At 30.6% G+C, this 26,837-nt stretch overlaps 6 protein-coding genes across 9 annotated transcripts in view; 4 read left to right on the top strand and 2 right to left on the bottom strand.

The window, feature by feature from the left end:
• Wdr33 (WD repeat domain 33) overlaps positions 1-3,810 on the bottom strand; it is a 7,476-nt gene extending 3,666 nt beyond the window's left edge. Inside the window, exons 1-4 of the mRNA XM_017907970.1 lie at positions 3,746-3,810; positions 2,675-3,135; positions 2,323-2,592; positions 1,867-2,018 (exon numbers count right to left, since the gene is read on the bottom strand). Of these exons, the coding sequence (XP_017763459.1) occupies positions 1,867-2,018; positions 2,323-2,592; positions 2,675-2,998 (746 nt within the window). The 5' untranslated portion in view covers positions 2,999-3,135; positions 3,746-3,810. The remainder of the gene's footprint in view (positions 1-1,866; positions 2,019-2,322; positions 2,593-2,674; positions 3,136-3,745) is intronic.
• An 846-nt stretch (positions 3,811-4,656) lies between these two features.
• Positions 4,657-6,242, top strand: LOC108553158 (RNA-binding protein 48). Its single transcript, XM_017907952.1, has 5 exons — positions 4,657-4,761; positions 5,012-5,202; positions 5,317-5,505; positions 5,572-6,063; positions 6,134-6,242. The coding sequence occupies exons 1-5, from the start codon at positions 4,657-4,659 to the stop codon at positions 6,240-6,242; spliced, it is 1,086 nt and encodes a 361-aa protein (XP_017763441.1).
• A 191-nt stretch (positions 6,243-6,433) lies between these two features.
• LOC108553213 (uncharacterized) lies at positions 6,434-8,247 on the bottom strand. The gene is made up of 5 exons (XM_017908017.1): positions 7,963-8,247; positions 7,726-7,887; positions 7,213-7,618; positions 6,696-7,120; positions 6,434-6,631 (listed from the first exon to the last, which is right to left on the bottom strand). The coding sequence occupies exons 1-5, from the start codon at positions 8,161-8,163 to the stop codon at positions 6,434-6,436; spliced, it is 1,392 nt and encodes a 463-aa protein (XP_017763506.1). The 5' UTR covers positions 8,164-8,247.
• Positions 8,248-8,984: 737 nt separating this feature from the next.
• On the top strand, positions 8,985-11,850 carry LOC108553206 (zinc finger protein 354C). The gene is made up of 6 exons (XM_017908009.1): positions 8,985-9,513; positions 9,596-9,768; positions 9,836-9,985; positions 10,047-10,175; positions 10,250-11,572; positions 11,656-11,850. The coding sequence occupies exons 1-6, from the start codon at positions 8,985-8,987 to the stop codon at positions 11,848-11,850; spliced, it is 2,499 nt and encodes an 832-aa protein (XP_017763498.1).
• A 355-nt stretch (positions 11,851-12,205) lies between these two features.
• On the top strand, positions 12,206-15,128 carry ThrRS (threonine--tRNA ligase). 2 transcript variants are annotated; one of them, XM_017907983.1, is made up of 5 exons: positions 12,206-12,287; positions 12,689-12,775; positions 12,911-14,466; positions 14,549-14,838; positions 14,930-15,128. In XM_017907983.1, the coding sequence occupies exons 1-5, from the start codon at positions 12,225-12,227 to the stop codon at positions 15,076-15,078; spliced, it is 2,145 nt and encodes a 714-aa protein (XP_017763472.1). In that variant the 5' UTR covers positions 12,206-12,224; the 3' UTR covers positions 15,079-15,128. The 2 variants fall into 2 exon arrangements, with proteins under 2 accessions (XP_017763472.1, XP_017763471.1); XM_017907982.1 differs by having other exon boundaries at positions 12,213-12,413.
• Positions 15,129-17,024: 1,896 nt separating this feature from the next.
• d4 (double PHD fingers d4) overlaps positions 17,025-26,837 on the top strand; it is an 11,512-nt gene continuing 1,699 nt past the window's right edge. Inside the window, exons 1-7 of one of the 3 annotated variants that reach the window (XM_017908059.1) lie at positions 17,025-17,134; positions 17,219-17,328; positions 17,661-17,897; positions 17,991-18,196; positions 18,356-18,425; positions 20,125-20,280; positions 22,418-22,897. In XM_017908059.1, coding sequence (XP_017763548.1) covers positions 17,055-17,134; positions 17,219-17,328; positions 17,661-17,897; positions 17,991-18,196; positions 18,356-18,425; positions 20,125-20,280; positions 22,418-22,897 — 1,339 coding nt within the window. In that variant the 5' untranslated portion in view covers positions 17,025-17,054. Of the gene's footprint in view, positions 17,135-17,218; positions 17,329-17,660; positions 17,898-17,987; positions 18,197-18,355; positions 18,426-20,124; positions 20,281-22,417; positions 22,898-26,837 lie in introns of all 3 variants that reach the window. The other 2 variants (XM_017908058.1, XM_017908060.1) reach the window with 2 other exon arrangements.

Below are 26,837 nucleotides of genomic sequence, written 5' to 3'. Positions count from 1 at the left end.
ATATATATATATATATATATATATATATATATATATATAATTAATATACATATAAACATACATGCACATATATACACAAAACAGGCAAAGAACATTACAAAAATTTTCATTTTCTTCTTTTTTTAATGGTACCATCTGCTAAATAAATTATGTTTGCGTATCTACACATGCATCCTTGATCAATCCCAAATATATTCTATAGAAATTAGTTAAAATCAGCCTACAAACTCATAAAGAATCATGATTTTCATAAAGTTAATTATATCAAATGCATAACTACTACTCTATAATTACTAATGTTTTTCTTATATGAAATTTCCTGAGTTGAGTGTAAGCTATACGTGCGTGAAAAACGTATATAACAACGCGTAAAAATATACAAATGCGGTTCATTTCGCGTTAATTTAACAAATTATTATTATATCGATAATATGATGTTCTGAAAACGAGCATAGTGAACTTTTACTTTGAATTCACCATGAGGAATAGACAGACATCAGTAATAAAAGGAAGTTCTATGTGTAAATATTGTAAATAAACAAAAAACCATCTTCGACAGTCATATCTGGCACTCAAACAAAATTCATTGCTAATCAAGCAACAAATCGTTTTATCTTCATGAAAGTAGAATCTCTTTTTGATGCCACATGACCACCGAGTGATATACCAAGAATGATATTTTTTTCAAAAGTTCAACATTTATTGCACAAAAAAAATGTCCGAAGTGTACATGAAGTTTATTATATCTCTCTGTTACTCTCTCTCTCTCTCTCATCTGCAAAAGGGCACAAGTGACACAGACCAAAGAGAAAATACTTTATTTTCAGAAACATATGATACTGCAAATATCTTTATTCAATTTTATTAAATTATTATTGGATGATATAAAGAAGGACACGGGATATTTATTTTTATTATAATTCGATGGGAATCTCGACTAGGTATTGCTGTGTATATATTTCTTGTTTGTTTATTCGTCATTCTAAAAATACACATCTTTTTCCCGATAAACTGACGATATAAACTCCAGAAACTGAGCCATAAGGACCTAATTTTATTTTTTTCTCTTCTTTTATTTTACGTTTTTCTCTAACCTTTCTGTATGAAAATAATAAATATAAACTACTATAATCTAATGGACCATTTAGATTTACTTAGGTCCCTAAGACTCTATGAACACAGATGATAAGTTTCATATTAGTACACGTACAATATATTTGACAAAAGAGTTTACACTGTCCTTATTTATTAACTTTGAATATTATCACAATCCATGAAGTTAAAAAATTTCAAAAACTTTAATTTATTAATCTTGCCAAAATATAGCATATTTAACTGAATAGAAGATTTAATTAAGCAAAATAATTGAATCTACTTGTATAATTCAATATTTGTAGCATTGTTATATCACATTATTTTCTTTGACTTCTTTATTATATAGTCTCATATTAAATATCACAATTATTTCTTGAAATTAAATGCAATAAAAAACTTTAATGAAAAAAAGAATAAACGTTATTTTTTGCGATAATTTGTTATAAAATTTATTATAACGCGGATAACGTCGTGTAATATAGGGATTTAAATTTCATCACAGACTTTATATCACAAATATTATTTAAAACCTGAGAATCTGACTGTTTCCCATACATCTATGTCAGGAAATCTTTTAAATACATTTCATGAAACTCTAGAGATCACCTGTGTACCCATACAAGAATCAGTGTTTTTAAAACAGAAATGTTATAAAACCAGAAAAGGAAGAGAATGAGAGTCATGTCCAGTATCATAACTACAGCAAGGATGGACGGATCATCGATAACAGTGGCGCAAGAGACGTAAGGACTAGTGTGGTGGATGGTATACCTGAGTCCTCTAATCGCTTCTTTGTGCGCCTGAAACATCTTGACGTTGTTCATGTTGCTCTGCCAATACTTCACATAGCCTGCATGATCTCCTGTGACCATCCAGCTCTCATTGTGTGACCATACCATTGTTCTCACTGGACTATCATGTGCCTACACAGACAAAAAAAATCATTTGATTAATATCTGAAATTAGTATATATTCTGTAAGACTAATACAGTATAATCAAATTTCTATTTCTGTATATATACTAGATACCATAGTATATAACACTACATACTAGTGTGTATATATACATATATAGCACACACACTTACAAACACATACATATGAACACGTGTAATTTTCAGTAGGAATTATGAGACACACAAAATAGTAGTAAATTACAAAATAATTTAATTGGTGACAAACAAAAATTTAGTTAATATTAAATTATAAATAAAGTACATAAAATACCTGTAGAATAGTTTCAAAATTAAAGGTAAGACCATTCCAAAGAGTAAATTCCCCACTAGATGCACCAGTAACAAGACGTCTTCCTTCTGGTGTCCAAGCCATACAAAAGATGGGGCAACGCATTTTATTTGTTGCAGTCTTCACAAATCTTGTAGTAACTGCATTTATGGGATTGTCAACATAACTGGGTGGTGGAAGTAGATCAGGATAATACATCACATCTGGCTGAAGGGCACGCCTGTCTCGAAAATCTCTCTGCCATACTCGATTCTATATGTAAAATACATAACATTATTATCATTAATTATCACTGACATTATAAAATTAAAAAAATTAAATTATTAACTCCCACCTCTAAACTCTTTATGATAGCAGAATTATAATCCACAGTTTTACGCATAACTGATTTCCTAAGTCTTTTTCCATCAAATTCATCTTGTAATGTATCTTGACCAGCAGCAACAATTTTGGGTGCATGGTAAGGTCTGAATGGTTTAAAAAAACCCCTTGCTCCATCTCTATGATTGGTATAGCGATGCTGGTAACTTCCAGATGTGTTTATAGTAGTTAAATTAGGAGGAGGAGCTGATAAATTTGGAGTAGCAGGAGGTGGCACAGACATATTAGGTAAACTTATAGCTGGTGGAGGATTTGCAAATTGAGTATTTGCAGACATAACGAAATAATTTAAAGGATACTAGAACTTTAAATGTATAAAAGAAAATATAATTTAAGTGGGTAATAAGGGACAAACATATTTGTTGTTTAATATTAACTAATGTTGCTATGCTGAATCCATTGCAGTTATTAATTCTGTAAATAAACATAAAATATGTTTCCCATTATTATTTTATTAAGTACTTTTAATTGTATTGAATTTTTATTAATATTACATTTAATTGATTTTTTTTATTATTTTTATTCAATTCACATATGGTATGCAATACACTGTTGGGTTATTAATAAATGAAAAACACCCAAAATACTGACTTGAGTGTTTGCATAATTTGTTAAATTAAAAATAAAGATTATGTAAATTTCAATAAAATAATAATAATTCTCCGGTTACTTTGACACAAAATTTTCTACCGAAGTATAGATGTACCACCTAAATACAAATGGACAGAAAATGCACTTTCACAATATGTGAAAATGTAATACTGTTTCTCAATAGGTATATTTTGTATATTATTTATTTTTATTATCATAAATTTTAAGATTCTTTTAAGTGATCTGTCATCGTACAATCAAATATATGATAATTGAAAATTAGTACAAAACCTACTTCTATTGAAATCGAGACGTTAATAAAGGTTATACGAATTATCATCCGAGGAAACAGAATGAATTTGACAAATTTTATTAAAAATTCGAATTTTCTCTAATGCAAAATAAAACACATTTATATAAACTGATAAACAACCTGCTCATTAATTGTGAACAAATTTTCTTTGATGTTGTACACTGTAAAACGCTTAATATGTACACAACCACTTATTTTCACAATCTGTATAAAAATGTTTTTGAATTGATTAATAAAATATACAAATTAAAGCGATCATTCCTCAGAAAAAATATCTATAACTTTCGCGTTCTACTTCTACCATATAAATTTAAACACAACGAGCAAACAGCAAGAGAATCGTGTGTCCGCTATGGACGCCATTACTCTTTTGGGCGATGACATCCGTTTTATTCGTATCCACTTCCGACAATGGCTTTAGTAAATTACTGTACTTGTATGTTTTAATGGTGTTTTATCGACTAATACTACTCAACATACATAAATAATCGAAAATATATTACCTTAGTTTTTTTTCTTACATATAACATATAAAAAACTTTAAAAGCGGATAGGGATTTTTAACAAATTTAATTTTACGGATTCTAGGAATTTAATATAATATATAACAAATATTATGTGACTTTTAACACATATGAACACTATTTTTTTCAGTTTTTTATTTTTATATTTTTTCATTATTTTTTATAGAAAATAATTCTTGTAATGAACATAATTACTATCAAGTTCATTTAATTTTCGAAGAATGAAAGTATGATTTCCCTTGTTATTGAAAGGAGAGCCACCTGTTTTAAATTACTAACAATAAATTCAGCACTTTTACCTCTTGTGTGAGAAGATGAAGCATTACTAAAAGTCCTATGACTACTAATTATAGATATATATATTTACAAAAGTTTATGTTTATAATTCATTTCAAGTTTCTTAAAGGTTTTACATAAAGCAATGACTAAAACTTATAAAAATCATTAGTAGTACGATATAAAACGTGTATAAAAGTAATACAAAAATAGAAAAAAAACACATAAATCATGGATAATAAATGTACTATAACAAAGCTTCCTCATCATGTACAACAAAAATTGTGTTATACACGACCACCTTATAGACAAGGGAAAAGATTAACATCTGTGAAGGTAGCATTGTGAAGTTGTATCCTATATTATATAAAATATGCTTAATAAATAATATATTAAGCTATTTTGTTATACTATTTTGACAATTTCATAACATAAATCTAATTTTAAATGTACTTCTTGTAAAGTGCTTTGTTAACTACACAACAATTTCAAGTTCACAAATAATTTTATTTAAAATAAGTAATTTCATAATCTATTTTTTGGATTCTTTATAATATTTCCTTGACACACTAGCTCTATGTAACAGGTTTATACAATAAATGATGAATCAAAACATTTAATGATATGTGGAGTGCCAAAACTCCAATTAGGTGAAGAATTGAAAAAACTTGTTGAACCTTATGGTAATATTAAAAAACTACATGTAGTACCTGATTATCCCACAGAAGAATTTACAGAAGCATATTATGTACTGTATGTACGTATACAAAGTGCAAGGTTCATATCTTTTCATGTTTCACTAATATTATATTAATATTTAATTGAATTTTTGAAATTATGTTAAACAAATAATTTATGTCATATTTGTACCTCATATTGCACATTATATAGAATAGCAAAACGATTCATTGATGGCAAAAATTTTTATGGAGGTTCATTACATGTTTTTTATGCACCTGAACTTGAAACTATCTCAGAAACTAGAGCCAAACTTCTTCAACGTCAAAGAGATGTAGCAATACGTATAAGAAAAAATCAACAAGATGTAATGAATCCAAATATTGATAAATTTATTCCTAAGTATGTAAAAAGCAAAAATAACATAAAAAATTTGGCTTAATATTATAATTGAGTAATAACTTTCAGAGAGCAGTATAACCGAAAAAAGAGAACACCTGCTTTACCACTTACAGAAGAACGTCTCAATCAACAGTATCCTGGAGAAACATTGTCTTCTATTTATGATGGCATACCACAAAATCTAGATCCAAGACCAGTATGTGAACCTTGTTTACCTTCAACTTCATCTGAATATCAAGAAAATGATACATCTATTTTATTACAAACTCCTTATCATCTAACTGAAGCTATTATTAAAATAAACAAATCTAGAGAAATTATATCAGAATCAGATTGTATAAGAAATAAAAGAAAAAATTACAAAGGACAATCTGTTAACAATAATGTTAAAGTTAGAATTGTTAGACCACAACTTGTAGATACAAGTACTATAGTGAAATGGGATTCTACAAATAAGAGTGTGTTTTCTAAACCAAAGAAGATTCAAAGTAATATAACTATTAAATTAATACCAAAAAATGATGATAAGGAAAAGAAGATTGTAATAAAAAATCCAAGGTATATTATATAATATACATCTTTATTAAGTGTATATTCATAGCAAATTATAATTACTGTCTTGTTGTAGTGTATCTCATTTAGTACAACCAAGTGAAGATTTGCAATTGTCAATTAAAGAAGCTAAATCTCAGATACGAGCAGTCATGCAAATAAATAAGGAAAAATCCATTATTTAATATTAAAACATGATGTATAGACAGATTTTGTTAAAAAAGATTTTTTATTTTATATTAAATAAATACATTATTGCAATTGATTTACACATATGTTTACAATTGATTTTTATAATTATTTGAAATCTTTTTAAAGAAAAGGTCTATAAAACATATAAACTATATTTAAATTTTTCCTACTAAAACTAATAATCTTAAATAATAACTGTTGAATCTGAATCCCATTGTATCCCACTTAATTTAGCTTTCGCAACATATTTCTTGTGTGGTGGTGTGTTTTCTTGTAACATTTTTGGAGTAATACCCTTGTTTTTAAAAACCTGTTGTGGTGAATTTGTTGAAAACGTTTGCATTTGTCCATTGTTCGAACGATTTCCAAAAGGAGTACGAACCTGAAAATAAAAATATATGTATAATATATCTATTTTCTTAACAGTAATTAATAATTACAAGTACCTTTGTAAATTCACTTCCATTTTTCTCATTTGAATGAAAAAGTTTCTTTTCATCTGCTGCAGTTCTGCCTTCTAATTTGGAAATCTTCTTTTTTGTAATTGTATTTACTCTTGTTTTTTCACTTTCAGAGTTAGCTAATTTTAGAGATAATGTGTCTTTAACAATACTATCATCAAATGTTATAATTACTTCTTCTTTAGCTATTTGTGATATATTTTTTTCCACATCTTCTGTATTATTTGATTCATTTATTTCAGATTTTTGAGGGTTTTCTAATAAGATTGAGTCTCTCCATACCTTAATTATATCATTATCAGTAGCACACATTTTCTTTTGTTCTGTATCCCTTTCAGCCAATATATCATTACTATTATCTTGTTCTGAGATATTTTGAAATTCATCCTGATCTTCCAATTCATTGTTTCCTAAGGTAAATACAGAAACATTATCATTTTCAAATTATATTTTTATACATTATAATATAAATTAATTTAAAATTATTAACATCACTTCTTACCAATTTCTGAAGTACACTCTGTTCTAGATGACTGACTAGAACATGGTGATTCAGGTTCACTAGATTTGTCATGACAATCACTAATTAAGTTCAAAGATTTTGCTACAGATGTGGTTAAATCAGGCAAAGCTTGTACTTCAGTGACATTAAATTGTGATGACATTTCACAATATACAAATTTTGGATAAAATATGTCTGTATCATAACTACCACGTCTATGCAAACATTCTCGAGATCTTGCTCTTAAACGTTCTATAGATTTTGGCATTAAAATTGGAGTTCTGTCAAAATCTGCAGCTGGAGACCTAGGATCAAGTCCTAGGATCTCATAACGTTCCTTTTCTATAGCAGAAATTATTTTTTTACTATTTATCGGTGTTAAATGAGTCTGTCCACCTTTGTCTTGCTAAAATAATTAGTTATTCATAACTCATTCACAACAATAAAACCATGGAAGTAAAATCTTAGTTTTATTAAAAATACAAATTGCAAAACATGCTACAAATAATTTACCTGTTTTGGTATTTCTATTACATTTGGCATAACACATTTTTTTGGAGTTAAACATAACATTATTTTATCTATATCTGTTTCCAAATATGGTTTACTTTGTAAGTGCTTTGGAATTGATAATATTTTTCTACTTAATCCAATTGGGGTACTTGGTGTATTTATCTATCAATATTAGAAATTTTACATATTGTTTATTATTGTGTAATTTATCAAAATTTAATCTAATATTAAAATTACCTCTATTGGTGTTCTACTTATTCCATTTGTTACAGATCTAGGATCCATAAGTAACGTTTTATGAATTATTGGTGGAGTTTGCATATCTTCATCAACACTTAGTTTATTCGTCGATGTTGGAGCTTTCATTTCTTCCTTTTCGATCTCATTGCTTCGAGACTCAGTATTATAAGTAAAAAATTTATTAACATAATTACCCATTACTGTTATTGTCTCTTTTATATACGTTTCAACACCGTGAATTTCAATATATAAATGATCGTATTTACATTAATGGCATTTAAATTATTTCTTTGTACATATAACGGACAGTAGTGTATTCTAGTTAACATTTAAAAGATATTTATATAGAATTTAGAGTCCTTTTAATGTTTTAGAGTCCTTTGAAATAAAATATAGTAATTGGCTTTACCTTCAATTAAACTTTTTAAATATTTATACCGAACACTATAAAACCCTAAACGTAATAAATGTAACTTCGAACTTAAACATTGCAGTTTACCTTTGAAAATTAAACTGACTAAATGATGAAGTCTTACCAACGTGTAACTTCAAACGAGAAATACCAATATACGAAATTTAAATATTTATTACATATATTTAACATATATCTTAAAACAAAAAGCATAGTTTGTTAAATTTTCTTTTAACAAATTTGAAATATTAACATGAAATATTTTAATATAAAATTTTATTTTAAATATAAAGTCTATTACGACTACCAGAAACAATCTAACTACGGCTATGGCTATTAACAAGTTAACATGTATGTATAATACTTTAATGGAATTTGTGTCATTCACTTAATTATGATTTTAAATATATTGTAAATATCAATTAAAATTATTAATTAACAACTAGACGTAACAAAAAAATAAATAATAAAAGTATACAGTTAATTAATAGTACTAAATATTTTTAGGTTATTGTTTTAATAAAAGAAATGCTTAAGATTTATTATTGTTAATGTCATTTCGATTGTTGTATTTAAAGCAAATAAATATTTTTTCTAAAAGAGCCTCATGTCTGAGTATGAAAGTATGTCATTTACTTTAAGTCCAGAAGAAAATTGTAAGAATGATACAGTTCAAATGCAATCAATCAATCTTGTTTGTCCAGTGTGTGATGCTGGATATATAAATAAAAACGAATTTTATGATCATTTACGTATTCATGCTGGAGATGTATTATTAAAACATGTGCAATACTTAAAAAAAGATACAAATAATGAAATACAAACAGTGCCAAAATATTCTATTCCAAAACAAACAGTTGATGATAATTTTTATGAAACTATATTAAGGCCTTTCAAATGTCAGCAGTGCAGTTTAACTTTTGATAGAGCTTCTCAATATGATTATCATCATCGAAGTATACACTTAGGTGAAAAATCACAGCTTTGTGAAATCTGTGGTAAAGGTTTCTTTCGCAAAGCAGACTTAAGAACCCATTTGAATATCCATTTAGGCACAAATGTTTGCATTTGTGAAGTTTGTGGAAGGAAATTTAATCATATATCTAATTTGATTAGACACTGCAGAATGCATGCTGGTACTTACATTATATATATAACTTTTTATAAAATATAGAAATAATTATGAAAAAAGGTGTTAATCTAAAATTAAATTTTTAGGGGTAAAATTGTATCCATGTTCTATTTGTGGTAAACGTTTTACTCAAATTAGTTCTCTTGCTCGACATAAACGTATTCATGAAAGAGCAAAGGATGATGTTAAATATCATTCACAAAATAATTTTAACAATAGCAATTTACAGAAGAAAGATCATGTAATGAGTAAGAATAAGGTGATGAATAAATATGACATTATCTAATTTTCTTTGAATATAAGTATATCTAACTTTTAATGTATAGTTTGTTGAAGGTAGTGCACTTAATCAGCAAAAGGTTATCAAAAGGCAACATTATTGTAAAATCTGTGGTGAAAGTTTCAATTTTATATTTCTCTTAAGGGAGCATGAAAAATTTCATTTACAAACTTTGGATTGCAAAAACAATGAGGTGGTAAGAATTCTAAAAATAATATTCAAGAATTACATGTTTTTGACTTATTTCTCTCATTTAGAGTTTTCAGAAAACTACAGAACTTAAAGAACAAACACAGCATATTAATAATTTTGACTTTCTTGAAAATGAAATAAATATGAAAAAGTCATTACCATTGGAAACAATTATCTATATTACTTCAGAACAGGTAAATATTTTACTCTTCATAATTATGTAATTCTTAAATATTTCTATACATATTAAATTTTTGCATTGTAAAAGTTGAAGAAAATCAATCTAGAAAACATTGAAGATAATAGAAATCATGTTTCACAAGAAAATTTATGTGAAACAAAAGTTTTAGCAGCTGAAGAATTAAATGCCTCTGAGAAGATAGCATTTAACAATGAACAAAATCAACTTGTTCATGATAGTCCATTTTTATTATGTAAATCTAATAATCCTATAGAAAGAGAAAATGTAGCATATGTTTGTCAAGTAGATGAGAATGTTCATAAAAATAAATTATCTGTACAAACATGCGAATTAGATTTACAAAAATCCGAAACGATATCGAATTATAATACCTTAATAAATACTCCTGTGAATGTTACCGATATGTTTCAAAAAATAGATCTCTCGGAATCTAGTAGCAATGAACATCTTAATTCGGATCCAAATATACATAAAAATCAAGAAACTAATTTAGTACAAAGCGAAAAAATATCAGATGATTTAAATGACATAAATAATATTGTAAATCACGACGAACCAATGTTGCGTTTAGTACAAACAGAAACAGGGGAACAGTTCTATGAATTTTTAATTAACAATTTAGTTGAAAAACTACCAAATACACTATCCACAAAAACTTCGGAGAACAAAGATGAAAATACAAGTATAAATGAAGAAAATCGAGAACAGAATATACGAGATGATATACAAAATGATTTAAATTACACCCAATACGAACTACAAGGTGAAGAAAAAAATTTTGTTGCAAATCAGATTTTATTAGACACGCAAACTGATTTCGACAAATATGTTGAAACAAATTTCGAAGCATTCGAAAGATTAAATTACGATGACAGTTCCGAGCGATTTCTTGAATTTGTTGAAACCACAGGGCTCGAGAATCAAAGCTCAAAAATTTTGGAATGCAATAAAGAAAGTGAAGAATTTTTACAATTCCAAAATTTCAGTGAGGTTGATCCTGTACAATCGAATGAAAAAAATACCATTAACGATAATGATAGTACTAATCGAACTGTTGAAACAGATGAAAAACAAAAACAAAATAAAGATGTGATTAGTGGTAATGAAGAATTAGAAGATGAACAAGATTTAAAAAAGTCAAAAACATTTTTAATAAAGTTTCAATGTACAGTATGTGAAAAGTCATTTTCAACTAGTTACAATTATAAGCAGCATATAGGTACTCATTTTGCAGATCAGCAAAAATTTCATTGCAAAGATTGTAAAATGTCTTTTGCTTGGAAATCAACACTAAATAAACACATTGCAAATAATCATAGACCAGAAGGTCCACAGAAGTTTGCATGTGATATATGTAATAAAATTTATAATACTTCTTCACAAGTAAATGTAAGTATTGTTGAGCATGTTCCCGAGATGATTAAGCTATGTATTGTAGATATTACATGACAGTAGTAATTGTTTTGGTACAGGAACATGTAAAACGTGATCATTTAAAGCAGCGAAACCATGTTTGTTCTCAATGCGGTAAATCATTTTTTAAAAAGTACGACTTGAAAATACACAATAGAATTCATACTGATGAACGACCGTACGTTTGTCGAGCTTGTGGAAAAAGATTTCATCACCGAAGTCATATTATCCGTCATGAACGCATACATTTCTAGGAAAAGATAAGCTTACATTATTTGTTTAAAGGCATAGGGAACAAAGTGTAAAGAAGTTAAGATAGTTATGATTCTTTTATTGAATAAAAATTAATAACAATGTTGTCCTGTTATACTGTTTAGATTGTAACATGTATTGAATATGGTAATTTTGATTATTATCCATTGTAAGGTACTTGAAACATGTTTTATAAATGAGTATTTTTTAATAAAAAAAAAAAAAAGAAAATGTTAATTTTTTACTTTTATTTCTTTTTTCTAGTATTTTTCGTAGATTGTGTATGCTGGAAAAAATCAATTTGTATTATTCATACTTTGTATAGGTTAGTATACTTTAGTCAACTACATATGTGACCTATAAGTCCAGCTTCAACATGGCCGGCACTTGTGACGACGTGATAAATAACGTGGAAAATTTGAGTATAAAGGAAGAAAAGGCACGAATACGGTTTATATTTGATACAATTCTTTAGTTTCATCTTTAACTGTATAATATGTTGATGACCTCGCGTATTTGCAGTTTTAAGAATCTTTATAATGTTTCTAAAGGGACACATGTTCGGGTTGGTTATAGAATATATTATTACGATATCACGTTTTAATATCATATTAAAGATTTTTTATTTTCATTACATTTTCAAACTACTCGTGATATAACGCGTATCGTACCAATAATAACCACCCAAATTATTGAAATCGATAATCTGATGTAATTTGTGCTTATAATTTGTAACGATTGTTGTATTAATTCTATAAATGTGTTAACTCTATGTTTTTTAAATTTAAAAAATAATAAGTGTTTTCGATAAAATTTAATATTTCTGCACTATCACATTAGGCGAAAATGAAGCAATCCAAAAAGAAACTTGCAGCAACTGATGGAAAGTCTATTTCTGAATTAAATCCTTGGCCAAATTATATTCAGGTATATTATTTTTCTTATATCTAAAATCTATACATCTAAACAACTGATATTTGAGATAAACCAATTCAGTTAATTCAGATTAATTTTTAATGCATGCTTATTGCTCAATTATTTTCTTGAATAATTATTTTTTAGGATCGTATTGCATTATGGGACAAACTTAAAGCAGAGTATGAAGCATCATTAACTTCAAAATCAATTGCTGACATAAAAGTAACTCTTCTCGATGGGAAGGAAATTATAGCTCAATCTTGGCATACAACGCCATATGAAATTGCTAAGGGCATTAGCCAAGGTTTAGCAGACAATATTATAATTGCAAAAGTTAATAATGAATTATGGGATCTTGATAGACCATTGGAATCTGATTGCAAACTTGAATTTCTTAAGTTTGATCATCCAGATGCCCAACAAGTTTTTTGGCATTCTAGTGCACACATTTTGGGGGAAGCTATGGAAAGAGTATATGGTGGTTGCTTATGTTATGGACCACCGATAGAAAATGGATTTTATTATGATATGTATTTAGGTGATGCTGGAATTTCTAATTTAGATTTCCCATTCTTGGAGAGCCTTTATAAAACTATAGTTAAAGACAAACAACCATTTGAGAGATTAGTAATGACCAAAGAAGATCTTCTGGAGATGTTCAAATACAATGAATTTAAAATTCGAATTATTAATGAAAAAATACATACTCCCACTACTACAGTATATAGATGTGGTCCATTAATTGATTTATGTAGAGGACCACACATTAGACATACTGGAAAAGTTAAAGCCATTAAAATCACTAAAAATTCTTCTACTTATTGGGAAGGAAATGCTAATGCAGAATCTTTACAAAGACTTTATGGTATCAGTTTTCCAGATGCTAAACAATTAAAAACATGGGAAAAATTCCAAGAGGAGGCTGCTAAACGAGATCACAGGAAACTAGGAAAAGAACAAGAACTTTTCTTCTTTCATGAACTTTCTCCAGGATCGTGTTTCTTTCAACCACGTGGAGCGTATATTTATAATACTTTAATTGAATTTATTCGATCTGAATATAAGAAACGTGGTTTCCAAGAAGTGGTTACTCCTAATATTTATAATAAAAAACTGTGGAAAACATCTGGCCATTGGATGCATTATGCAGAAAATATGTTTACTTTTGATGTTGACAAAGAAACATTTGCATTGAAGCCAATGAATTGCCCTAGTCACTGTATGATCTTTGATGTTCGTAATAGATCTTGGCGCGAATTGCCGTTAAGAATGGCAGATTTTGGAGTATTACACAGAAATGAAATGACTGGTGCGTTAACTGGATTAACTAGAGTTAGGCGTTTTCAACAAGATGATGCACACATATTTTGTTCTGTTGATCAAATTAAAGAGGAAATGATTGGTGCGCTTGAGTTTTTGAAACACGTATATTCTGTATTTGGTTTCACGTTTAACTTATGTTTATCTACAAGGCCTGAAAAGTATTTAGGAGATTTAGCAATGTGGGATGAAGCTGAAAAAGCATTAGCGGAAAGTTTAGATGCATTTGGAGAATCATGGAAAATTAATCCAGAAGATGGTGCATTTTATGGCCCAAAAATCGATATTACAATTATGGATGCACTTCAAAGAGCTCATCAATGTGCCACTATTCAGCTGGACTTCCAATTACCAATTAGATTTGATTTATCTTATGTTAAGTAAGCAAGACAGTACTAAAGTGATTTCAATTGTAGTTGAAATTTTCAATTTTTTATCTTAACCTTTAATTTTTAATTTTAGTGAAGCTGGTGAAAAAACAAGACCAGTAATTATTCATAGAGCTATTTTAGGTTCTGTAGAAAGAATGATTGCAATTTTAACAGAATCATATGCTGGGAAATGGCCGTTTTGGTTGTCTCCGCGACAGGCAATGGTTATTTCAGTAAGCTCTCAATTTGATGATTATGCCGCGCAAGTGAAAGATAAACTTTGGGATAATGGATTTATGGTAGAACTTGACACGGATCCAAGTGATACTTTGAATAAAAAAATACGAAATGCCCAACTTGCACAATTTAATTTCATCCTTGGTAAAGAAACATTTTATACAATATTTTTTGTACCATGTAATAAAGTATTGATATATAATTTTATTTAACCTTTATATGAATACATTTCTAGTTGTTGGAGAAAAAGAACTTAATGCTGGCACGGTAAATGTACGAACGAGGGATAATGTAGTGCATGGAGAAGTTCTTGTTGATGATTTAATAGAAAAATTTAAAATATTCAAAGAAAGGAAGGATAAAAATTGTGAAGAAAAGTTTTAAAAAGCTTCGTCTATACACAGAATATTTATTTATTTTCGATAATTTTAATGGATGCAGTTGTAATAAAAATCAACAGAATTTAAAATCTCATTTTTTTTTTTTAAATATATGATATAATACATACAAGTTATTAAAAGGGAATACTACTGTAAGAAAATCCTGTTTTTAGAGAAACATAAAAGCTTAGATGACTATTTTGCATTTAACTAATATCGTTTAGTAATCAAATTTTAATACATCAAAGTAGAAATAGAAGATACACAGAAATCTGCACTCAAATTTCGGCTCGCCAATCTATGCATTTATGTTTTTATGAAATAATCTGCAATACTATTATAAAAATATTTTTTATTAAATAGATTTTCTCATGCAAAAGTAAGTCTATATATTTTTTGATAAAGTTAAAAAAAGTTACAGATGAAATATGTAAACAACATACTTAGTTTTTTACAAATTTTGTTCTTTATTTGCACATTTGAAGAAACTTTTAATGATAAATTAATTTGAAAGCTGTAAATATTGTTTTTTTTTGCATCTTTATAGCAGAAACATTGAGTGTACATTGTAACTCGAAATGTTCATCTCAACGGCTGTGCTCCATAATTTATTGCAGATACTGTCAATATATGCATATTGCTGGTACTGTAAATTGTTGTAAATTATAGATTGCATTGACAAACGAAAAAGTTTTTGCCCTTAAAATCACTTATGACATCCTTCACAATAAAGTAGCATCGTCGTTTACTATTGTTTTTTGTTTTATTAAAAATCGAAACACTATTTAAAGAACAAACAATTTTTAGCTCCCGTCTTACTAATATGAAGATTACAGTAAGAGTAAAGAGTATAGTATTATTGTAAATTAAAATAAAAATATATTATTATATTTTCAAACATATATCTTGATAATTGTTACAAGGTAACATATAATTAAAAAAGTTACTGCTGTTAATATCAACTGTGTCCCAAATGAAAATGTTTACATGTGCGCAAATATATTTATATTTTTATTACTACAATATTAAAAATTAATTTATTTAGAAATAATTAAAAATAATTTTTTTTAGATATGAACAACATATTTAATAAATTTATTTATTCATGTATGATATAGAATACAAATACAAATGAGGTATAATAAACTTAATTTATAAGATTTTGGACTACACAAATTAAGAAATCGTCTTCGAAAAAAGTAGAAGTTTAACTAAACCTTTTATAATTCAACCCATTACATTTTTAATAAATTATTATCGTAAAACGATATATACGTTCAAAGTTGAATAATGTGAAAATCTACGAATTGTATATTGAAATAACATACAAATACTTTTCCTTCAGTGTTTGTACAAAATTGTTTATCAATAAAAGTAGTCAATACTAACTTTTTAGCTGATATGCGCTTATTCATATTTTGAAAAAACATCTGTTTGCTAAAAATATATAAATAATTATATTTATTGTTATAATAAATTTTTTGGAATACAAATTTATAATAAAAATTTAAGAATATATAATTTATTCTATACAGAAAAAAATTATTCCTTTTTTTCATATAGGTTTTTTAGGTACGTATAAGAGTTTTGAAATTACAGTCAGAACTTATTTATTATTTTAATGTTGTACAAAAAAAAATTGTCAAATTCATCAAAGTAGTAATTCCGATATATGAATAGTGAGCAAAGGCTATGCTATAAGTTAGTTGTTAATCGCTTTAACTAATTTGCAATTCCATTTCAAAATTAAATCGATAATATTGGAAATGACACAAAAATAATTTAGATTATTTAGATTGTGGAGAAAATATATATTAGGTATTGGGTCTATGTTATACCTTATCTATGATATGGTAATTACATTATACTTGGATTATTCGGTAAAATGAACGCGCATGCCTGAAAATATGGAGGTCTGCTTCCGGAAAGAACAGTAAGCGGCAAGTAGGAGTTGAGAGTGCATTGTTTGGTTGTTATAAAATGACAGCCGTTACTATTTCGCCGGCTGTGCAGGGAATTATTCAAGTTGTAAATGAAAGTAACTTGTGTAAAATCGAAAGGTACGTATTTTGTTGATAGTAAAACATAAATTTATTTTGAATACAATGAGAATTTCTACATGGCTATTATCGATTCCCTTGTAGCTTCCTCAATGATACAGCGTATAGGGAAGCCATTGAAAATTCTTCAAATTATAACAGCCGACTATGCAGAGAACGACGTTTACGAATGCCTTTCCTCGATTCTCAAACAGGTATTAGTTATCATAATTTTTCCATAGAATTTTTATTTGTCTAAGCAATATAATGCATAATGCAATGGTAATTTACGTTCTCGAGACCTGCTCGTTCAACAATTTAAGAATAATTGAAATATTTAATACTTTTTTGTTGACTTTCTATTTTTTTTATCAAAAATATTTCACTATAATTGAAAGAAGATAATTGGAGCATTTGTTCTCCAAAATTATTCAATTGAAAATGGTTATTAATATTACATTAATTTTTAAAGTGTAAGTACATAATTATTGCAGTTATCATTGAATTATAATTGTTACTGTTGTAATTTAACTATATAAAATTACAGGTGTAGCACAGAATCATTCTGCGCTATTTATGTCTTCAAGAGAAAGACTACCTGGTTTGTTACATGGTCAGATCTATACATATCCTAGTAAAAGATGGAGGAAAAAACGGAGACAATACTTGATGCATTATTTGCATCCAAAAAGAGGACCAAGAGGAGATACAGAAGATGGTAATGAAGGTGTAGAGATTGTAACACATGTAAATGATGATAGTAAAGATTCAGTGGCCCTTAAAGGTAACTATATTTGCTATTTTTACATTTACATTTAGATAGGGTAAAATTAAAAATATTGTCTGTTATAATAAAATATATATCAATTTCAAGCAGACGAACATAGTAAAGATGCATGGTATTATGATGAGCAAGACATGTTAGATATGGATACATATGAGGAGCCCGATGCTGAAAGTGATTATGATTATGAAGAAAGTTATAGCAGTAAAAGAAAACGAAGAAAACCTCGTGGAGGTGGTCATCATCCTGCACGAAATCATCCATCTACCACAGACAGTCCTGGGGGAAAACGTACTAAGGTAAGTTTGATATGCATTATCATTGTAGTTGTATAGTTATAGAATAAATATTTTATTTCGTCAAGTTAAATAAAATTTAATTTGCTTTTCATTTACGTTTCGTTCTATTTAGTTTCTTTATATCTGGAAGATATTAAATTTGTTATACATTGAATATAGGGTGGGGGACGCGGGCGCAAAAAAACCAACTATGATGCCGTTGACACTGATAAGCCATTCGTTTGTGACCGTAAGTTTAATCACAGATACAACTACAAATGACCACTTCCTGTTACTAGTTTCATTACAAATATTATTATTATTAGTTTTATCAGTTGTTAATTTCGAATAAGAGAAAAAAAAATGCATTGCGTTAGAATATTTGTTAATTTTATTAAATAACTATATTTTTACGAAACCTACGTATTATTTTACAAGATACGCAGAGGTTACTATATAATATAAGACGATGATTGGAAGCTCGAAATAAATTATTAAAGACTTTAGTTTTGGTTGCCGCATAATTTCACATTTGGGGATGGTGATTGAACTAAGTATAATTAAATTTGTAACGTGGGAAGGTGCCCTTTTAGTCGTAAATTAATTTCATATTGACTTTTACTGCTCTTTCATTCAAAGGAATTGATCACTATCGTATTGACTGCTGTTTTCCTTCAAGTTAAAGAATTGCAGTACATTACTTAGCATACTCCAGTCCTTATTGTATAATTTCTGTTTGTATCAAAAACCTTGTATTCCATTTCTCTTTTCCTATTTGTCGAAGTATGAAGAGACATGGTATGATTCATGGATGAAAGGCCAAGATTGATTATGCACATTAAAAAATTTCGAGTTTTTATGCATAAAAGAACCTATAACGATATATTAAACCAAGTTGTATAAAATTTCAATGAAATAGTACGTTGTATCGTTCTCTAGCAAGATAATTATCACCTAAAATCGTATAAGAATTTATTATTAATTCGCGTTTCGAAAGTTCACATCCGCAAATTTATGAATCACGGACACGCATACGACGTATACTATTTATTCCATCTGTTGTGTAGTAGTTAATACAATTTTTTTTCTCTCTTTTTTTTGTTTATCATATCACATAAAATTATGTTTATGAGAGTAGTGTTGATAAGGAATCGGAAGTACGTGAAACATAATTTCACAAACGAGTATCGTCGCGCTTGCCCAAATCTTGAAGGAGTATAATAGTCACTACTAATTTGATCGAACTTTTTCCAGACACGAAGTCTATGAATTAACTCGAATGTGCCTGCAATCTGTTTACTTCTTGAAACCACTCCTGTTAGATTAGCAGAAAATAAATCTAAAGGCATTTGGTCTCGATTAGTAAGCCTCGATCGCATACCGCGAACTTTCACGATATTCTAATTTTTACATCTAGATCACATTGAGCTTACGAATTTGACCAAATATCTTCGGACTTCTATACTACCTGCCAATAACAGAGCAAGAATGTACTGGCTCACACTGTAGCGAGCTCATTCTGTAGGAGTATACAAGCATCAAGCCTTGCATCGTATTAGTTTTGCTTCTTGGGCTGGAACTCCTTCACTGCTTGTCCACATATAGATTCGTAGGTGGATAGGGATATGTACTGGTGCGGAAGGTGTGCAAATGCTGTCCCTAACCCGTAAGCTTCTATCCTAGAATCATCCTTTAACCGCCTCGTTTCTTGAAATTAATCAAGAACTTCTTTTCTGTTTCACCATGGAATGATCTTATTCTGTTCTGTCTTCTGTACTTCAACCTTTGTGATGTTCAGTGTTATAAAAGGTTTACGAATACACTTCTGACGCGGCGGTTAAACAAGTACATCTTCCCATATCGTCCAACCAACTCGTCGACCAAGATTTCTCTTATCATGGACGTTGCATTGGATGGTTTGTGGGAAAACAGTATTTGCACTTTTGCAGTATGCAGCGCACGGTATAAAACCAGACCTGGTCTGGTCTACCATTATGGTCATTCCCACTCTACTTCCTCCGGTGATCCTGCTAAGGAACTAAGTCCCAGTCCTGCCGAAGTTGAACCTAGGAGCGTTGCAGACACCGCTGCTTCGAACCAGCCAGGTTGGAGCCAAAATCAGCTCAATTTTCTCACTTTCCTTTAAAGAACCTCCACCTCTTCCAATTGCCAACTCGTTTCCCTTTTTGATCCGATGCCTTATGATCTTTGATCTCTGGATCCCAATTCTTGCAACTACTTGTTCATACAATCCGAACAACATTTTCCTAACTTGATGGAATTACATATATTCTCTTCTTCTTCTTCTTGTTCTTATACTTCTGTTTTTTTTTTTCTTCTTAATTTACATGTATTGCAAATGCATGTATTGCAAATAACCGTAGTCGTAATGGATTTTTGTGTTTCCACTTTTTCCATAGCGTTTTTCATGCGTATGGAATCTCTCATGCACAATATCGTACCTTCCTTTTTATTTTTCTTTCTTTTTTCCAGTTATACTCTTTTTTGTGGACAGTCGTGTATCGCGTGAATATCATACGGAGAATAATCCCCTAAGTCAGTATGATAACGACGATTTTCTTTCCTTTTGATATATGTATACTTCTTATATGTATACCGAAGATTATGTCTGCCTTACTGTGCTGAAAATTTTCAGATCTCTCTGTTTCGTCCATATTTATATTTATAATACGAATCAGATTATAAAGAGAAATGCAGCGTTCGTTGCGAATGTTTTGCAATAGCATGCTTCTGCAGTACGCATTTTTTGTCTTTCCAACAAATATTCTCGTACAAGAGGACAAAAAGGAACAAAGGATGAGGCGATGCCTTAGTTGACGCCATTTTTATGGAATCGATAGCGTTCCTTGGCACAGCCATTTTTGAATGTTTGGTATGTGTGTGGGTTTTGTTATTTCTGTTTTACATGACAAGTAGTTGTTTCCTTCGTGTCTTTATACAGCATGCGACGATGTTTATTAGTTTCTAGTTGCTATTGTATTATATTTTCTTTCACAGTGTGAGTAGCTATGCTCTTTTCTTTTTTGCCTATCTTTCCGTTTGCTTGCTCTTTCAACTACTGCTTCACTTTTGATTCCTAGAGCGATTTTGGCTTCGATTTTTCCTCTCGATGAACGTCTGCAGAGTTTTAAACTAAAAAGAAATGCACGGAGAGACATTCGTCCCTCTCTTTCTCTCTTTCTCTCACTTACTTTCTCTCTCTCTCTCTCTCTCTCTCTCTCTCTCTCTCTCTCTCTCTCTCTCTCTCTCTCTCTCTTTCTTTCTTTCTTTCTATACTGAATTGCCAAAGTAGTTTGTCACGTTTGTGTGGTGCTGTTTTGTCTAATTTTGGAATACCTTGAAATTACCCCAACTTCATTGTATAATCTTGGAATTGCTCTTTTTGGTGATGGAATGCATCTGATTGACGTAATATGTGCACCTTGTTACGATTATATATTTATATATATCATATCATATATATAAATATATATATATATATATATATATTATATGTATCTATACGTATTATTTCATTTGTTTCCCTATTGTTGTGCCAGTTTCTTTTCATTCGAACATTTGTGATGCATCGAATAATCGATTCTAACTATTCGAGAAAATAATTTTGTCATTTTTATGGTAAGTGATTGTTTGTTGCGAAGATTTTTCAAATTTCACCAAAACTTATTTCTCCAGTTCGATAAAATCTGCGTATAAAACCTGTTTCTTATTTAAGATCACCAAACATTGAGTTTTAGAATTTGTCAATAATTTTGATCAAAATTCTATGGAAAAGATTACTCTGGGTCCTACCAATCTTCGTGGTCACAGATTCCCATAACGTTCAATCACGTTTAAAGAAATTGTACAATTTCCAAAACATTCAATTCCTTTTCCCTTCTTTTCAAACTATTCACGTAGATGTATCCGGACGAAAAGTATCTCTCAAAAACATAAATTTCTCAATTTTCTCAGGCTCAACCTACCAAAACAAAGAACATCTAATGTTCAAGGGACTTCAAACTAGGCAATCACTTACCAATCGAATCTACTTTACTCTGAATGCCACGAGATTCCATTTCGTGATGAGAATTTCCATGAACGATAAATTTCGAAATCGAATCGATTATCGCTATTCGTCATCACAGAAATTGATTCTAAATCATTGTCTCTAAGCCAGTGTGCATGGTCATTAGCTTGTGACGCAAAGCGCAACTGGGTATGTGGTCGGTTTGTGATCAGGTGGTACACGTCGGGGTCGTCAGAATGCAACTTCGTCGAGTACTTCGAGCCCCTCTCCCGCAGCGCCCTCTGCGACCGCTGCGGGAGCATCCACGCAGCCACAGCCACAGACGCAGCCGGCACAACCTCCAGCGCAGCAGTCGCAGCAGCAACCGTCCCAGCAACCGTCCCAGCAACAGACGCCGCCGTCGCAGCAGCCACAATTGCCTGCGGCGCAGACGACGGCAGCGCCAGCCTCGCCTACGATACCGGCGGTGAAGGAAGAGCACCTACCGGCAGTGTCATCACCAGGGACTGCCGTCCCCTCGCCTTCGTCGGTGAGAACGGAGGGCCCACCAACGCCAGGGATGAACGAAAAAAAAGCTGGCAAATCCGCGCAACCGTCCCCGTACTGTGACTTCTGTCTGGGCGATGCTAGGGAAAATAAAAAGACCGGCGGCTCCGAGGAGTTGGTCTCTTGCAGTGATTGCGGTCGCTCAGGTAAGCCAGAGGAAAAGATCAAGCGCAAGTATACGCGGAGAACGAATCACAATTAAGGTTCAGTTGCCCGAGTCACCGCGGACATCTGTTGCGTTCGGTGCAATAGTTTGTAGCGTATTTCGGCGATGATCGTGATGTATCATGTTCATCGATCGAACATCCGTAGCCGGGGATGTAGCTCTTCTCGTTTTCCGATGATCTGTGCACTATCGGCTGTGTATGTGGGGACGAATATTTGATTTGGACCGATTGGTATATTCGTGAAACGAATATAAACTAACCTAACCTACAAGCGTGTAGAATTACATTTCAGTTACGGCTCGGTAGGTGAATTAGGATTAATTTTAGCCAATTTGGATGAGATGTTTATCAAGGAGATATTTTATGAACGTTGTGTTTTTATATAGCGCACGGTTATTCCTGTCGAGGGATCTAAATGGACTTCTGCCTCTTCCTAAGGGAGATTTACGGGGAATTGATGTTATTGTTATCGAGGAAGCGACACCTTCATGCTCCAACGTTTTCCAATAGCCTACTTGGTCCTTTGTCTTCCGGAAGTATAAAATTAGATTCATCTCATATCCAGTATAGAAAAGGTTCAATATTCCTTACTCTTCGATAGTCTATTTTACTAATTATGCTTCTAACTATAATGCAATTTTATATGTCCTTTTCTATAGCCTTGTCACTGTCTCTTCTGAAAACAAAATTATCAGCGAGCAGCAATTGTATCATTTTCGAAATCTACTAATAGGAATGCATTAGTAGGAAATGTATATAAGTTTTGAAATTGGAAATTGTGTCGTCCCCATGGAACATGGCCGATAGCGCGAGTTATTCTCTCCTGTGTCTCCTTACGATCCGCGACTTGTGTTCACACGGCAAGAGCCAAGGAATCATGGCGCCTCTTCGCTGTTCGTTCGATCACCCATGTGTGGTCTATTAATTAACTAGCGTTTGTCGTTGAACTGTTCGTCTGTTGAAGTGCATTTTTTCATTCGTATCGTCAGGATCGTTTTTTTATTTTCTGTTCGTTTTTAGACGAATCATTGTTATTGTCCATCGTCGATTCGACGGTTATCGTACCGATTCGATTGCTATTTTTCATACCGTCATGGATAATTCGATTTGTCGATGAAAGAGGATCGTAACGAAAGAGAAAAAGGACGTAAAGAAAAATAATAGATAAAGAAAAATGAAGAAAAGTGAATGGCAAAAAAAGTGAGAAAAAATACTATTTTTCGGATTGAGGTTAGGTTGATAAACTAGTTGCTGTGTGACATACGTTCGGAACCATCGTTAGAAAGTAGTTCATGTGTGCAATAATTAAGGGATATCGATTATCTGCACGGTTTCTAGATGGACAAAAATAAAAAAAAAAAAAAATGAGAGAGAGGAAAAAATATGAATGGTTACGAGCTTTACGTACACTAGTCAAGGCACGAAAAGCAGAAACATCACTTTGTCAATGGTGCAACTTGTCGCATCTGAGTAATAGGAATTTCCGACAAAATTCCTTTACTGCACGGATCAACTGTGATTTATTGTGTAATTCAATGATTAGTTTTTAAGGCACAAAAAAATTTTTACAAAGGAAAGAGAGATAAAAAGGACAAGAAAACGAATGAAGAAATAAGAAAGATTAACTATGTACAAAAATCAATTCAAGATGAAAATACACGAATCTTACGCTGGATATTTAAGGAAGAAGGAAAAAGAGGGTTGAATAAAAAATGACAAGGAGAAAAAGAGACAAAACGTCGACGAGATAAGTAATCGTATAATTTGCGGAGATATGTGAAAGTTTTTAAAGGAAAAAAAGGAAAAGAATCATAAATTGACGCGTTTGAATGTTTTTAAAGCAAAAAAAAAAAAAGGAAAAAAAGAAAAAAATGGAATAAAATAGCAGAAAAATAAAAAATTCCTGTTGCACAGTATCACTAGAGCACATATTGAAGAAGTATATTATTGATATTATTCAGCACAGTCGTGAATCGTTTAACGAGAGTAACAATATTTATATATAGTAAGATGAAGAAAAAAAAAGAGGATCGACCATGTTTTTTCGATACTTCTACACTTTTTCAAGTCTGTAAATATCCTTTTTATTTTGCGTTTTTTTCGAGTGTTTCTATTTACAAAATATATTACCATAGAATACTACACCACAAGAGCGCAGCACATATAACGCTAGTAAAAAAAAACAACAAATACTACCGTTTAAAATACTCAATTAAAGAAGTCGCAAAAAAAAAGAATTCATTTTTACGATACCACGAACATGATTCATTATCATATCATACTTTTTCTTTAATTTTATCTTCGCTGTCGATATTTTGCATTTTTCTCGACGAAAGGAAAGGAAAATTGATTTTTCGTACGAACGTAGGAATTGTTTAAAAAAAGTATTGCATCGTTAAATTTGTAAGTCGTCCGCCATTTTTTAACGCGATACTATAGACGAGGTACGTGCTCTTTTAATAATTAGTTTGCAAAGGTTTTGATATAATCTTGACGAAAAATCGCTGTTTGGATTTAAAACAAAAAAAAAGGATTCCTTCGCGTGTCATTTTTTAATTTTCTTTTTTTATTTTTATTTCTATTTTTTTTCTCTCCTGTTTAGACATTCCACGTGTAAATCTGCTGCTCTTAAAATCTTCCGTTTCGTTCTGGGCATTAATCGTTTCCGTCTCATGTTGCAAATGTAATACATAATATAGTAATCGCCTTTTTATCACTCGTAATCGCCATGAAATGGCGAGCATATTTATTGCATACATAGAGGAAGAAAGAACAAGTGAACTGACGACATATTACAAGCTGAAATTGCATGTACAGTGAGAGGGTGTAAAAGTAACGATATTACTTTCTTTTTTTTCCAAACGAGTTTCTCCAGATTTCAGGCAGGATTTCGACCGTACGTCGTGTTTTAACGATAAAGAAAAAAATGAAAAAAAAAGAAAAAAAACAGATAAAGATATATCACGTAATCTTAGAGACTCGATAATAGCTTAGTTTTGTACAAGCTTTGATATTCGTACAAGAAAATATCGTTCGAACGCTAGATATTAACGAGGAGAAAAAAAGGAAAAAAAGTGAGAGAAAAAATACTTGTATAATATTTCACCAGGTTTTTCGCCATGGCGGAGGTCGTCATCGTCGCCATTCGTGTATAATTAATCAACCCTCCGCCCCCCCTTCCACCGCCCGCCACCCCCTGAACGGTACTGCAGTCCACGCGTTCGTTTTTCACGATTAGTAGCTGGTTTCTAACGCTAACGTTATATCATTATCATAGATTTATAAATAATCGATGCAAGCGAGTTGTAACGTACGTACGTGTACTTGATACTTTCCCTTGTTATTACCTTACGTCCGACGTGTACAAGCGCAGTGGGTAGATTGCTAATTTCACGGAGCGTCTGATTAACCGACCGAAGTGCACAGCGCAGAAACACACGCAGGAATTCCTTAGGATTATCGTCTTTAAGTGTTACACGCAGTTCTTTTGTATCCTTCTATTGAAGCGCCGTCGACGGCGGTTTCTCGAGTCTTACCAAATAATGAGAGAAAGAAAATGGAAGGTGAAAGAAGATAGGGTTCATAGAGGAAAGGAGAATATATAGATGGGAAAGGAAACAGAGAGGGAAGAAGAAATAATGTGTTAACGGCGAGAGATCCTTTAGGGTAACTTTATAATTTAATAGCGCTCGTGCGACGAGAAAAATAAATCTCAAGGTGAATCACTATCGTATCTTGATAAACCTTTCTATTTACCGTATTACGAGAGACTCACACACATGGTATAAGAGAGAGGGAGAGAGAGAGAGAGAAAGAAAGAAGAGAAATGATGAAAGATAGAGAAAAAAAAGTAATTACGAGTATGAAAGCATGCAGAGATAGTTCCTCCTTGTTATATAAAAGAAAAAAAAAAAAAAAA

This window comes from Eufriesea mexicana, unplaced genomic scaffold (genome assembly GCF_001483705.2).
Source record: "Eufriesea mexicana isolate 0111107269 unplaced genomic scaffold, ASM148370v2 scaffold9538, whole genome shotgun sequence".
In the NCBI taxonomy this organism is placed as follows: Eukaryota; Metazoa; Arthropoda; class Insecta; order Hymenoptera; family Apidae; genus Eufriesea; species Eufriesea mexicana.
The sequence above is the reverse complement of the archived record's forward strand: the minus strand, read 5'-3'. Positions and strand labels throughout refer to the sequence as shown.

Coding starts and splice junctions, on each gene's coding strand:
- ThrRS (XM_017907982.1), top strand. CDS start 12,345: ATGTTGATGACCTCGCGTATTTGCAGTTTTAAGAATCTTTATAATGTT. Junction 12,414..12,688: donor CTAAAGGGACACATGTTCGG/GTTGGTTATAGA, acceptor CTATCACATTAG/GCGAAAATGAAGCAATCCAA. Junction 14,839..14,929: donor ACAATTTAATTTCATCCTTG/GTAAAGAAACAT, acceptor ATACATTTCTAG/TTGTTGGAGAAAAAGAACTT.
- LOC108553206 (XM_017908009.1), top strand. CDS start 8,985: ATGTCTGAGTATGAAAGTATGTCATTTACTTTAAGTCCAGAAGAAAAT. Junction 10,176..10,249: donor TCTATATTACTTCAGAACAG/GTAAATATTTTA, acceptor GCATTGTAAAAG/TTGAAGAAAATCAATCTAGA. Junction 11,573..11,655: donor ATACTTCTTCACAAGTAAAT/GTAAGTATTGTT, acceptor GTTTTGGTACAG/GAACATGTAAAACGTGATCA.
- LOC108553158 (XM_017907952.1), top strand. CDS start 4,657: ATGGATAATAAATGTACTATAACAAAGCTTCCTCATCATGTACAACAA. Junction 4,762..5,011: donor AAAGATTAACATCTGTGAAG/GTAGCATTGTGA, acceptor TCTATGTAACAG/GTTTATACAATAAATGATGA. Junction 5,203..5,316: donor GTACGTATACAAAGTGCAAG/GTTCATATCTTT, acceptor CACATTATATAG/AATAGCAAAACGATTCATTG.
- LOC108553213 (XM_017908017.1), bottom strand. CDS start 8,163: ATGGGTAATTATGTTAATAAATTTTTTACTTATAATACTGAGTCTCGA. Junction 7,888..7,962: donor TAAGTAGAACACCAATAGAG/GTAATTTTAATA, acceptor TAATATTGATAG/ATAAATACACCAAGTACCCC. Junction 7,121..7,212: donor AGAGTGTACTTCAGAAATTG/GTAAGAAGTGAT, acceptor TATTTACCTTAG/GAAACAATGAATTGGAAGAT.